We start from the raw sequence: 14900 nt of genomic DNA on the forward strand, positions 1-14900 counted from the left end.
TACAAGCTATTGTTAGCGTTGTGCCAGGAACGGTCTCGTTCACAGAAATGGAAAACAAAAGATGGATTGTTAAATCAATTTCCCCAACTCAATAAAAAATGTAATCCTTGCCTTACACTTTCCCATCTCTTTCCTGATCCTCTGCCCCCAAACGGAGTGGTGCCAAAGAAAGAGTTATTGGGAGCTGTCACCAACATGACAGGGCCTAGTGACTGTTAAACTTTCATTCAATAACACAAACCTAACTGTACTGCACACTTGTCTGTTGCGTTGGACACAGCTTGCTCATTTGAATTCAAGGTGAACTAATCTCATGTATTCTGAAACTATCGATAGCTCTAACACTCTGGAGCCTGGGGATTGCAGAACCTTCCCCATCATTTCCTCAATAACTCTTAAGAACGTACATCTTGGTTCATATGTGAAGTAATCATTTATTGAAGAAATAAAGACAGGACTTTGATACAGCTTCATGACTCTGAATTTAAAAAAAAAACAGCATAATGAGGTACCTTAATGTCAGAAACCAGAGAGCAACACTAAAAAAAAAATACCCCGGACACGTATGAGACAACACAGTGAGGCAATAGACAGATGCCTCATTAGTGCACAGTCATTTACTGGAGATGCACTGCTACTATTTCACACTTGTATTTTCCCCAAACCCACTCAGGTTATTTTTCTTTACATTGTTGTCCAGCTGAGGCAACAAACTGGGGGGGCAGGGGGTGCTGGACCCAAGCCTCATTCCTAGCTGACACTTAGGATGGTGGCAGAGTGTGGCTTGCTCACACCATGAATAATGCACCTGGCCTCCATTCAGCACCTCCCTTCCCACAACATGGACCAATTGGGAACTCACTGCGAAGGAAACCCAAGGCCCATCACTCCATGTACAGTGCACCGGGACACCAAGCCACTCAGCTCCCTGAAGGCGCTGTAAGTTGAAGCAGGCTTGGGCTACAATGCAGCCCACAGAAGCTTCTCAAGATTCTCCTATCTTAGAGAATTTCTGAAAAGTGGGACAGAAATTAATTTGAAAGACATGGTCTCCACAGCAGGTCTTTGTGTTGTCGAAAGATCTTTAGAGTCAGGCAGAAACGACACCAGTTTCTCAGGACAGCAACAAGGAGCTGAAAATGGTTGATCGCCTGCACAAGATGAACATTCAGCTCAACCAACTCTAGGATCAACTGATTGAGTTCTCCACAAAATTGTGCATTGGCAGCAGTGCCTTTCCTCAGAGTTAGGATGCTGGAAGGTTGACTTTCTCCAGGGGAGGACAAAGGTCCTCACCACAATCGAGGCTGGGTTCAAGCAGCGGAATCTCTTCATTCTGCATTTCCAATAGATCTTCCCGCAAGACCTCAGCAGCTTCAAGCTCTGGAATGTCATCTATGTTTATTACCCTTCCCTCCGCCTCAGGCTTTTTCTCAAAATGAGGGTACGGTCTCACCAGAAGGCCATTCTCATCCATTCTATAGTTTTTCAGAGCATCCCCTCTTCTCAGCCTCTGAATAACAGTTAGCTCCTTCAATTCGTACGGAAGCTCCAGAGAGTAATTCTGGCGAGAAAAAAAAACACACATAAATGTGGCTATTCTACATGGACAGAAACAGAAACTCAAATCAGAATCACGGGGGGAAAACACCTGCCAGCTCGAACCAGTCTGGCCTATACACGACTCCAGTTTCACACAGTGTGGAGGAATCGCAATGCACTCTGACTCAGTTGTTTAAAAAAAAAAGGAACAGACAAGGACAAATCTGGCAGCCCAGAACAGGGCATTCCCCAGGCACTCGGGGCAATCAGCACAATCTGTCACCTCATGGCCTGGCACATCCCTCGCTCCTCACTCACCACAGTTACTTTTCAAATTCGGTCAGCCTTGCACGCGTGGATTTCAGAAGACTGTGAAGGGACTTGTATGAAATCATCCGTAAAATGGCATGAAGTTGTGTTTGAAAATATGAAGATATTATAAAATTATAAATTAAAACTTAAAAGAAACACATCTGAAAAATCTAAACTATACTACCTACAGTGTTAACTAACTGTTCTGTCCAATCCCACACCCTTTCATTTGGGCCTCATCTAATATAGACATGTTCTTTAGAGTTTCATGTTACCACGAGGTATTCTCAAAGGCTGGAGATGGCATGAAACTCCCTCTCACTGTCCCCAATGCAGTTGTATTTGCAGCCTCCATAAGGGAGATTGACAATTTAGTGGGAAATTGTGTGCTGTGATCTGTGCTCCTGCCCAACTGGGTAAAACTGCCCATGCTCATATCTCAGGACACCACTGCATCCCTCGGAGAGGATGCTTTCATCTCTCAGCACAGGTTGGAAACATTGTGCGACCCTGTGACTATTTTAAGTTACAACCCTGATACAGATTTGGCTGGGAAGAAATATTCAATACTTGTTCCCTATTTATCACGAGTCTGGATCTGCCCAGGTAAGTTGTATAATTAACAGCCAGTCATACTTGAGGTGTGGGTGCCTCATTACAATCAATTTTTTGTTAACTTTTTCAGCCTAATGCCACCCTGGGTGTTTACAAGCTGCAATGATACACCACTCCTAATGGAGTGCTTCATCTGATCGTGGAACAGGAAAATGCAATACATTAATTCTGCATTAATCAGATTTACTTTTAATAGCAGAGCTTAGTTTCCTGATATTCATTTTTAAATAAGTTGGGACAGAAAAGCTCTGACTGTACAGTTTGGCAAATGCAGTGGAGGGGAAACCAACAAGTTTCCAGAATGACAAATAAAATACTGCAGATGCTGGAATTCTGCAGCAAAAACAGAAAAAGCTGGAAAGTTAACGTTTCAGGCCTAACCCTTCGTCAGAACCCCTGAAACTTTAACTTGTCACTTCGCTCCAGATACTGTGCCTAACTTGCTGAGTGTGTCCAGCATTTTCTGTTTTTGTTTCAGTTTCCAGAATTTTTAAAAATGTGTTACTGATGTGGGCGTCGCTGGCAAGGCCAGCATTTATTGCCCATCCCCAATTGCCCTTGAGAAGGTGGTGGTGAGCCGCCTTCTTGAACCGCTGCAGTCTGTGTGGTGAAGGTGCTCCCACAGTGCGGTTAGGGAAGGAGTTCCAGGATTTTGACTTAGCGACGTTGAAGGAACGGAGATATACTTCTAAGTCAGGATGGTGTGTGACTTGGAGGGGAACTTGGAGGTGGTGGTGTTCCCAAGCGCCTGCTGCCCTTGTCCTTCTAGGTAGAAGAGGTCACGGGTTTGGGAGTTGCTGCAGTGCATCTTGTAGATGGTACACACTGCAGCCACGGTACGCCGGTGGTGGAGGGAGTGAATGTTTAAGGTGGTGGATGGGGTGCCAATCAAGCGAGCTGCTTTGTCCTGGATGGTGTCGAGCTTCTTGAGTTTTGTTGGAGCTGCAATCATCCAGGCAAGTGGAGAGTATTCCATCACACTCCTGACTTGTGCCTTGTAGATGGAGAAAAGCCTTTGGGGAGTCAGGAAGTGAGTCGCTTGCCGCAGAATACCTAGCCTCTGACCTGCTCTTGTTGCCACAGTATATGTGTCTGGTGAGTTAAGTATCTGGTCAATGGTGACCCCCAGGATGTTGATGGTGGGGGAGTTGATAATGGTAATGCCATTGAAGGTCAAGGGGCGGTGGTTAGACTCTCTCTTGTTCGAGATGGTCATTGCCTGGCACTTGTGTGGCGCGAATGTTAGTTGCCACTTATCAGCCCAAGCCTGAATGCTGTCCAGGTCTTGCTGCATGCGGGCATGGACTGCTTCATTATCTGGGGAGTTGCCAATGGAACTAAACACTGCAATCATCAGCAAACACGCCCACTTCTGACCTTATGATGGAGGGAAGGTTGTTAATGAAGCTACTACAGAGACGAGCTTTTCATTCCAGATTCTGCCGTGGTGGGATTTGAACTCATGTCTCTGGATTACTAGTCCAGTAACTGTACACTGTACGTAATGTGTATGCTCCATTAAAAAGGAGAATAATGACAACAGATGTTTAGGTATTTTGAAGAAATTAAACTCAGTGCTAAAGGTTACTCCTGTAAGTAAACACTCGCTCACAAGAACCCGCCCCCTTCCAAAAAAGTTCAATTTCCTTAATTTTTCTTCAATGCAGTACTGAGGTGCAGCTGCACTGTCAAGGTGGATGAGAAGTTAATTTTAAAAAATTGAGCTAAAGCGTACCACAAAAACAGAATTGTTGGGATACCCTAACTTTGAAGAAAACCATCTTGTCTGAATACTGCTCACTAACCAGCATTTCACCCCCATTACTTCAGTGCTGACAAGAGAAAAACACAGCACAAATGCTGGTGATAGACGTCCCAACTGGTTTCACAGGTTTACGAGTGTGTGTGTACACGGAATGTAAGATTTCTGTTTCACTGTGACCGCAAATGAAACACAGGCTATTGGCAGGATGGAAAAAAAAAACAGAAGTTGGAAAGAAAATGGCAAATGCTGGAAATCTGAAATAAAGGTCGATCATCAGAACAGTGGATCAGACCTGCAACAGTCAACCCCTCTCTCTCAAATGCTGATCGGCCGGCGGTGCATTTCCAGCACTTCCTATTATGGACACAAGATCGGTGGCTATTGTACACCGAGAATGGCAGGGAACCAAGTCATCTTTAGTACAGGTAATATGGTTTGTGAACAGTTTCCCCGAAGCTTGGCTTGAAGTGGGTCACTTTGATCTCAGTTTAGTGTGTCTGCTTCTTTGTGAATTCAAGTAACTTTATGCTGCATTTTAGAAATTCTGCAGCGCCCGAGCAGCTTGCAGGCAGCAGCTGGACATTCTCTTTTATACTGCTGAGTCGCTACAACCAGCCATCTACCCAAGTGGAAATCCACTGTTGATACTGCTTCTGAATCTGTCACAAAAGTAGGACATTATGTAATTAATATTGGTGGAGGGGTGCCACCATGTTCCACGACCAGGATAGTGGAACATGGTGGCACCCCTCCCCCAATATTAGTTACATAATGTCCTACTTTCATGACAGATTCAGAAGCAGTATTAACAGTGGATTTCCACTTGTGTAGACAGCAGCCCCAGTGTGCTGCTGTAGAGAGATGCTATGTGGAGTCAGGTATCTGCCTACGAGGAACGGAACCAATTTGCCACTTATTCTCAAGCTGTTCGGGCACTCCTAGTAGCGCATTTCAGAGTGGTACAGACTGAGAGAGTCATTGGGGAGACAAAGAAAGGAGGAAAACACCTGAAGGAATCTTATTAAAAAATAAACATTTTCTTCACTGCCAAGCAGTTCTTACCTCAGTGCACCCCAGGGTGATGCTGGGCATATTTCTGTACATGCTCAGGTAGTTGTCCACCTGAGTTGTGAAATCCAGCATTAATTTGTCCATCAGAGCAGAGCGGAGTGAAAGCAGGTACATCACTTCCAATACTGCGCTGTGCATCAAGCGTGTAGGGAGTGGACGGCAGGTCCACACCTTTGGGTTGACCTGCACACCAAAGGCAGACGATGAGAGAAAAAATGAGAAATTAATCGTGATAACCATTGATTTCTTTTCAAAGCCATCTCAAGTTGAGCCCCAAGTAAAATAAGTTACCTCTCCCCCTGAACATCTTTCAGAGATTCCCTTAGACTGCTTGTGGCTATCAATTATATTCCAACTTCACTAAACCATTTACTACACTTAGCATACAGCGCTGTCCCAATGGCAGCTCAGTATTCAGCAACAGCGCGGTCATCAGCGGGAATGCCTCTGGCACGAACATTAATGATGTACTCGACCCACCGACACAAAACTGATGTGGCCAATTTGGACTATCCACAGTCATTGCTGGGGGTGGGGGGGGGGCGGAAAAGGAGGGGGGACACAACATCTGGCAGTTAGAACATCTAACTGCAATGTATTGGTCCAGCGCGCAGGGGACTGCGTGAGAGGGCAAGTGTGCACTCCCCAGGTTGGAGGGAGGTGTGAGGAGGCGAGTGTGCACTCCCCGGTTGGAGGGAGGTGTGAGGTGGTGGGTGTGCACTCCCCGGTTGGAGGGAGGTGTGAGGTGGTGGGTGTGCACTCCCCGGTGGAGGGAGGTGCGAGAGAGAATAGGCAGAATGGGCCAAGTGGCCACCTTCTGCACTCAAATTCTATCTCGTGTATCTCATGAATTTTATTGCTCAAGTGGCCCCCAGAATGTCGACAGACACCTCCAAACCTCGGCTTTAAGAGCTTGGGAGCGAAATTATGCCAGACTTGCATTTTTCTGGATCTTTTTCTGCTGTTAGTTTCGAGTCTTCAGGCTTTCTACCTTGACAGGAGGCATGTAACAGGGTTTTATTGAGGGACCATTAAACAAGGACTGGCTATAGTGGTGGAAGAACAAAAAAATAAATCGCATAGAATGTGTGTGTAAAATGCAAGATATGAAAGAACAATTTTCCTTTAAAATGCCCAACTCTTGTCTACTTTGTATTTAGTTTTACCTTCATCACCATTGACCAAGACTGGCATCTGGTGACCAATTCTTCCACCCCTTGTTATGGAATGGCAGTTTCAAAATACCACCAGTAATTCATGAAAATCAGGGCAATATTACAAGTGACAGAGGAGTAGTCTTTAATATAATTCCCTTTCCAAACACTGCATCAGCACCAAACAGTGAGAACCCACACTTGTAATTTCTTGCTTTTCTTACGAGAACAGAGCAGAGTTGACTAAAAGGAGATTTCAACACATGTGCTCTAAATTAGGAGGGGTTTTGATAGCATAAATAAGGAGAAACTGTTTCCAGTGGCAGGTGGGTCAGTAAACAGAGGAGACAGGTTTAAAGTAATTGCCAGAACCACCTGGGGGAAGGGGGGGGAATGAGGAGAATTTTTTTTCACACAGCAAGTTGTTGTGATCTGGAATGTGCTGCCTGAAAGAAAGTGGAAGCAGATTCAATGATAACTTTCAAAAGGGAACTGGATATATACTTGAAAAGGAAAAATTTGCTGGGCTATGGGCAAAGAGCAGGTATGTGGGACTATAAGGGGGGGGCAGGTGCGGGGGGGGGGGGGGGGGTCCCAGTGGAGAGAAATCTAGAATGCTAAAGAGAAAAGACAAGGAAGCAGTGCAGGAAGGTGATTGGGGTAAGGATAACCAGATTGTGTCAGGAAGGGACCGAGCGTACAAACAAAGGAGTGCACCAATAAATAAGGTCCGGGTAAGAAAAAATGGCAAGACAAATAGGGCCATAGTACAAAAAAATGTTAAGATGTCTAAAAATGTTAAAAAGACAAATCTAAAGGCACTGTATCTGAATGCACGATGCATTCGTAATAAGGTAGATGAATTAACAATGCAAATAGATGAAAACGGATACGATATAATTGCGATTACGGAGACATGGCTGCAGGGTGACCAAGGCTGAGAGCTGAATATCCAAGGATATTCGATATTTATGAAGGACAGGTGAAAAGGAGGTGGGGTGGCGTTGTTAGTAAAGGATGAAATGAGAGCAATAGTGAGAAAGGATATTGGCTCAGAAAATAAAGATGTAGAATCAGTCTGGGTGGAGCTAAGAAGCACCAAGGGGTAGAAAACATTGGTGGGAGTTGTCTATAGGCCTCCAAACAGTAGTGGTAATGTAGGGGACGGCATCAAACAGGAAATTAGAGATGCATGTAACAAGGGTACTACAGTAATCATGGATGACTTTAATCTACATAGACTGGCCAAACCAAATTAGCAATAATACAGTGGAGGATGAATTCCTGGAGTGTGTACGAGATAGTTTTTTAGACCAGTACGTTGAGGAGCCAACTAGGGAACAGGCTATCCTAGATTGGGTATTGCGCAATGAGAAGGGGTTAATTAATAATCTTGTTGTGCGGGGTCCTTTAGGGAAGAGTGACCATAACATGATAGAATTCTTCATTAAGATGGAAAGTGAAGAAGTCCAATCCGAAACAAAGGAAACTACGATGGTATGAGGAATGAGTTGGCTATGATAGATTGGGGAGCTTCATTAAAAGGCGGTGGATAGGCAATGGCTAATATTTAAGGAACAAATGCATGAATTGCGACAGTTATACATTCCTTTCTGGCGCAAAAACACAAAAGGAAAAGTGGCCCAACCATGGCTAACAAAAGAAATTAAGGATAGTATTAGATTCAAAGAGGAGTCATATAAAGTTGCCAGAAAAAGTAGCAAGCCTGAAGATTGGGAGCAGTTTAGAGTTCAGCAAAAAAGGACCAAGAGATTGATTAAGAGGGGAAAAATAGAGCATGAGAGTAAACTTGCAAGGAAAATAAAAGTGGATTGTAAAAGCTTCTACAAGTATGTAAAAAGAAAAAGATTAGTGAAGACAAATGTAGGTCCCTTACAGTCAGAAACGGGAGAATTTATAATGGGGAACAAGGAAATAGCATGGCAATTAAACAAATACTTTGGTTCTGTCTTCACGGAAGGACACATAACTTCCTAGAAATGCTAGGGAACCAAGGGTCTAGTGAGAAAGAGGAATTAAAGGAAATTAGTATTAGTAAAAAAAATGCTGGAGAAATTAATGGGACTGAAAGCCGATAAATCCCTAGGGCCTGATAATCTGCATCCCAGAGTACTAAAAGAGGTAGCAATGGAAATAGTGGATGCATTGGCTGTCATCTTCCAAAATTCTATAGATTATGGAACAGTTCCTGCAGATTGGAGGGTGGCAATTGTAACCGCACTATTTAAAAAAGGAGAAAACACGGAACTACAGACCAGTTAGCCAAACATTAGTAGGGAAATGCTAGAAACATGTTAACAGGAGTAGGCCATTCGGCCCTTCGAGCCTGCTCCACCATTCAACATGATCATGGCTGATCCTCTATCTCAATACCATATTCCCGCTCTCTCCCCATACCCCTTGATGCCTTTTGTGTCAAGAAATCTATCTATCTCCTCCTTAAATATATTCAGTGATGACTTGGCCTCCACAGCCTTCTGTGGCAGAGAATTCCACAGGTTCACCACCCTCTGAGTGAAGAAATTTCTCCTCATCTCACTCCTAAATGTCCTACCCCGTATCCTGAGACTGTGACCCCCTTGTTCAAGACACCCCCCCAGCCAGGGGAAACATCCTCCCTGCGTTAAGTCTGTCTAGCCCTGTCAGAATTTAATACGTTTCAATGAGATTCCCTCTCATTCTTCTAAACTCTAGTGAATACAGGCCTAATCGACCCAATCTCTCCTCATACAACAGTCCTGCCATCCTAGGAATCAGTCTGGTGAACCTTCGCTGCACTCCCTCTTTGGCAAGCATATCCTTTCTTAGGTAAGGAGACCAAAACTGCACAAGTGTGGTCTCACCAAGGCCCTGTATAACTGCAGTAAGACATCCTTGCTCCTTGTTGTGTATGTAATATGTGTGCTACTTTGAACCTATGGACAGGACTGCACTACTTGTTGGGCGTAGTGATACGCAGTACCACTCCTGGCCATAGGGGTATAAATAGTACTGTGGGTACTGATCTCCCCTCAGTTCCCGCCTGTGGGCATGAAGTAAAGACCTATGTATAGTCCCTACCTCCAACCAGTAAAGACCTGTTTGAGTTATACGTTTAAGTCTGTGTGTTAATTGTTCAATACAATACACATACTCAACACTGGCGACGAGTCAGGTTCTTCCCCTGCGGCAGTTGAAGAGAGGTTTCAAACATCACCACCCCACTAGAAGCGACAGGCTTTAGGACTCTGAAGCCTCCATCAGCGACTGAGCACTGGAGTGCAGCAAACATCCTGACAGCTTCCAGCGACTGACAGAAGTCTTTCTGCAGTTTCCTTGTTCAACCTAGGTGGTGGGGTAAGCCGTGCAGTGTTGGCTGCAAAGACAGGGCTGGGGAAGTTGGAGAAGGGCGATCGCAATCCCTGATAAGAGCCGCGGTGAAACGCGCGAGCGGGTAAGCCAGAGCCCGGGAGCCGCTTCAAGTGCGAGGCGCAGCGCGGGCCAGCGATCGGAACCAAAGATAAGGGCCGCACTCGGGGGCTGAAGGGAGACGGCGTCGGGGGACGGGTGAAGACCGCCAAGCGCGGGAAAACCGCCATTTTGTGGGCGGAGGACGACGGCAAGAGCGGGAAGCCGCCATCTTTGATAACAAGTAAACAAAATAAAATCTGAGAAATTGCAAATCTACAATGCCTAAACACGGGAATATTAGCACCTTTGATAGTGACCTCGAAGATTGGGCCATATATGTTGAAAGAGTAAAAAATTATTGTAAGGCCAATAAAATTCATGACCAAGATAAAGCTCTAACATTATTAAATTTAATGGGTGCGAAGACATACGGGCAATTGAAACACCTGTTATCACCAGATGAACCGGCGGATAAGACGTTCGATGAGATTGTTACTGTCCTGAAAGATCATCTAAACCCCACGCCGCTGATGCTAGCGGAACGATTTAAATTTTACGACAGAAGGCAGCTACAGCATGAAAGCAATGCTGATTATTTGCTGGAATTGCGTAAATTAGCGAAATATTGCCAGTTTGGAACGGGACTGACAGAGGCACTTCGAGACAAATTTGTGTGTGGTTTATTTAAACAGGATACACAAAAGCGACTGCTCGAGGAGAATGAGCTGACGCTCGAGAAGGCGGTCACTATGGCAGCAGCACACGAAGCCGCAGCGAGAGGCACGGCAGTAATGCAGCTACGGTCACCGGAGCTCAGTGCACACAAATTGGGTGCGAGTTCTGGCAAATGTTATCGTTGTGGAAAGACAACGCATGATCAGAACCAGTGTTGGTTTAAAAACCAAGAATGTAGAACTTGTGGTAGGCTTGGACATATAGCTAGAGTATGCAGGTCAGGGAAGAAGACCAGCAACAAGAAGTCACCGCAAGGAAAATACGCAAAGGTACACAAGGTGACCGAACAGGAGTCCGATTCAGACGCTAGCAGTAATGAACTGGCTAGCTTAAGCTGTAATGAACTGGCTAGCTTAAGAGTACTCAACGCTGGTAAGGGTGCAGACCTCCAGACAATTTGGGTCACTCTTCAGATAGAAGGAGTCCAAGTAAAACTGGAATTGGACACTGGATCGGCATTGACGGTCATAAATAAGAAAGATTACGGAAAGTTATTCCAACATATTCCCCTACAGGATACGGGGATTATATTGAAAACATACACGGGGCAAAGAGTGTACCCCATCGGGAAAATAGAGGTTGCAGTGGTCCACAAGGGCGAAGACAGTCAAATAATGGACTTATATGTGATATCTGAAGGAGGTTCTCCACTACTAGGACGGGAGTGGATTAGGAAAATGAATATGGACTGGCATTTCCTACAAACAATAACGAGTGAGAACTCGGTGAAGATAGTCGGCCCAGACTCTGGAACGGATGATGGTAAGCCCAACTCAGGTGCAAAAGACAAAGTTTCAGCACAGAATTCCACTGAGCAACAACAACATAGTTTAACTGTGGATTCTGAGTCTGGCAAGTCTACTGATGTGCCCATTTCTGAGGGACACCGGGCTCGAACTCAACTCCATTTCAAACTACAACAGCAATTAGAACAAATGCTTCGCCGTTTTGAGCAAGAGTTGAATGCAACGAAAGAGTTCTTTGATATAGAGTTGGAGAATCTGGAAAGACAACAGAAGCAGCTGATGGAGAAAATGGAGCAGGAGCACACAAAACGTCTGATGTCAGAGGAGTTAACGGTCAGCCAACTCCTGCATATGCTGAAGGACAGGACTCTGAAATGGGAAAAACTTGAACACGAACTTCAATATTCAAACGAAAGGGGTTCGGAGCTCTCAAAGGTTATTGGAAGAGCTGAGGTGGCAACACAGACTGAGATGACTGCAACAGAGCAGCCCTTGGATGCCAAAAGTACGCTGACTCACGTCAACGTAGAACAACAGACCGCTGAAACAGCTGCTCCGGTAGAGGGATTGAATAGTCCGATCAATCAATCTCCAAAAGAAGTTGAAGTAGTATAAAATCTCAAATGAGGTCATTAGTAAACGACTTGCTGAAAGCCCAGAAAAAGCTGGATGAAGAGGTACGCATGAAGAAGTCTCTTCAGGAAAGATGTCTGGACTTGGAACAAAAGCTGGCTAACGCCCAGCTGGGTATGGAGGAAATAGAAGACCCTCTCGCTGGCCTAGATCAGGACGACACCGAATATTACTATGTCCTGTCCTGCCCAACTTGTAACTTCGACTCCCACCATACAGAAATCATGGAGGAGCACCGAAAGTCTACGGAACATCGGGAGAAGGTGGCTCTACTACGGAAAAAGGAGGGAGAGAAGGAGGAACTGCGCATGCAGCTGGCAGCTGACAGTGGAGCCCAGAGAGTCTCCAAGAAGCAGAAAAGGAAAAGTCGAAACAGAAGATGACCCATCTGAACCATTATTACCTCTACCAGATCACACACGTGGTCCCTCCGAACGGAGCCAATTCAGTTCGGAAGTTCAAACTGTTAAATCCATGGAAGGACTATTGAATGAGTCACTCCAGCAACGTGAACCGACTCCACCACAGAGATTGAATCTGTGAACTGTTTTCCGCAGAGACTGAATCTGTGATCTGTTTTGACATGAAGTTATCTATGTATCTATGTTATTCTGTTATGTAAACCTGAAGTTATATATGTATATATGTTATTACGTTATGTTAAATGGGGAGATGACTGTAAAGCTAGGAAGGGAGGAATGTTGTGTATGTAATATGTGTGCTACTTTGAACCTATGGACAGGACTGCACTACTTGTTGGGCGTAGTGATACGCAGTACCACTCCTGGCCATAGGGGTATAAATAGTACTGTGGGTACTGATCTCCCCTCAGTTCCCGCCTGTGGGCATGAAGTAAAGACCTATGTATAGTCCCTACCTCCAACCAGTAAAGACCTGTTTGAGTTATACGTTTAAGTCTTTGTGTTAATTGTTCAATACAATACACATACTTAACACTCCTGTACTCAAATCCTCTTGCAATGAAGGCCAACATACCATTTGCCTTCCTAACTGCTTGCTGCACCTGCATGTTTGCTTTCAGTGACTGGTGTACAAGGACACCCAGGTCCCTCTGTACATCAACATTTCCCATTTTATCACCATTTAAATAATACTCTGCCTTTCTGTTTTTCCTACCGAAGTGGATAACTTTACATTTATCCACATTATACTGCATCTGCCATGTATTTGCCCACTCACTCAACTTGTCTAAATCGCCTTGAAGCCTCTTTGCATCCTCCTCACAACCTCACCTAGTTTTGTGTCGTCAGCAAACTTGGAAATATTACATTTGGTTCGCTCATCCAAATCACTGATATATATTGTGAATAGCTGGGGCCCAAGCACTGATCACAGCAGTACCCCACTAGTCACCGCCTGCCACCCCAAAAAAGACCCATTTATTTCTACTTTAATTTTGCACACTTGTGGGACTTTATCAAAGGCCTTCTGAAAATCCAAATACACCACATCCACTGGTTCTCCCTTATCTATTCTATGTTACATCCTCAAAAAACTCCAGTAGGTTTGTCAAACACGATTTCCCTTTCATAAATCCATGTTGACATTATCTAATCCCGTTGATATTTTCTAAGTCTCCTGTTATCATATCCTTTATAATACTTGTAAGAGGTTAGTGTGCAAAATTAAAGCACATGGGATTGAGGGTAATATACTGGCATGGATTGAAAATTGGTTAAGACAGGAAACAGAGTAGGAATAAATGGGTCTTTTTCCAAGTCATTGAATATAGTTAAGGAGATAGATAGATTTCTAGACACAAAAGGCATCAAGGGGTATGGGGAGAGAGTGGGAATATGGTATTGAGATAGAGGATCAGCCATGATGATATTGAATGGCGGAGCAGGCTCCAAGGGCCGAATGGCCTACTCCTGCTCCTGTTTTTCTATGTTTCTAATTGGATAGCTCTTTCAAAGAGCTTGCACAGCCACGATGGGCCGAACGGTCGCCTTCTGTGCTGTATCAGTCTGTGATTCTAAATCCAACCACTGGGCACTGAAATGTAAATCATTATATTCACCAATACAGAGACGTCTTATGACAGCATTACAGACTCCATTCAAATTGTTGCCAAATACCTTGACTGCACGTGCACCGTGCTGCAGAAACAAGACTTTTGTTGGGGAGAAGCAGAGGTGACGGACCAGGCTTTCTTCTAACGTACTGACACAGCTTGGAAGAAGGCCTCCTGCTTCTGTGGAGAACTGCAGAACATCTGCAACCTGCAGATTATTAAAAAATCCAGTCTATAGATGCACTTAAGGGGAGGCGAGATAGCCGGCATGGACTGGTTGGGCCGAATGGCCTGTTTCTGTGCCATATATTCTACGCATCAGAGTACAGTGAAGGGTTTGTTTCATGTAACCGTGTAGGGTGCACTGAACAGCCATTCACCAGACAGAACCCTACAAAGCCAATCGGGGGGCGGGGGTTGAAGAAAGGCCCAGGGCTAGGAGCCATGATCCCTGCACAGCCCAGCCTGTCCTGATCCACACACAGTCAATTAAGGGGAGAGAGAAAGAAGAGCCATTTAAACCCCAGCATTAGACCAATTAATTATTGGGGTGGTGGTTTGGGAAGAATCCCTTACAAGAGCTCAGGAAGCAGGGACCATAAAGCTGACTGGTCACCAGAGAGCGCCTGGGTAGGATGCATTATTACACGGCTCATACAAATTTTAATTTTCTTCGCATTTGCTCCAGTAACGGCACTATCCATACCAGAACTTCTGAAATGGGGTCCTCCTTTGTCAACTGAGGTTTCCCCTCCAGGGTGGGCAACAGGACCTTAGGCATTGCCTACCCCATTTCCCAGGTCTCAGCACTCAATCCCTCCCCCCACCTTGCTCTCAACAATAGGATTCCCCTTGTCCTCACCTTCCAGCCTCCACATTTG

At 44.9% G+C, this 14900-nt stretch overlaps 1 protein-coding gene across 4 annotated transcripts in view; it reads right to left on the minus strand.

Annotated features, from left to right (window-relative positions):
* Positions 1-414: 414 nt before the first annotated feature.
* The window catches only part of exd1 (exonuclease 3'-5' domain containing 1), a 59136-nt gene continuing 44650 nt past the window's right edge, over positions 415-14900 (minus strand). For 3 of the 4 annotated variants that reach the window (XM_086003845.1, XM_086003846.1, XM_086003848.1), the window contains 3 exons: positions 14084-14227; positions 5297-5488; positions 415-1564 (listed from right to left, as the gene is read on the minus strand). In XM_086003845.1, the coding sequence (XP_085859971.1) occupies positions 1247-1564; positions 5297-5488; positions 14084-14227 (654 nt within the window). In that variant the 3' untranslated portion in view covers positions 415-1246. The remainder of the gene's footprint in view (positions 1565-5296; positions 5489-14083; positions 14228-14900) is intronic. The other variant, XM_086003847.1, reaches the window with a different exon arrangement.

Source organism: Somniosus microcephalus, chromosome 12, assembly GCF_052327205.1.
Source record: "Somniosus microcephalus isolate GS21.2 chromosome 12, FLI_Smic_1.0, whole genome shotgun sequence".
Lineage (NCBI taxonomy): Eukaryota > Metazoa > Chordata > Chondrichthyes > Squaliformes > Somniosidae > Somniosus > Somniosus microcephalus.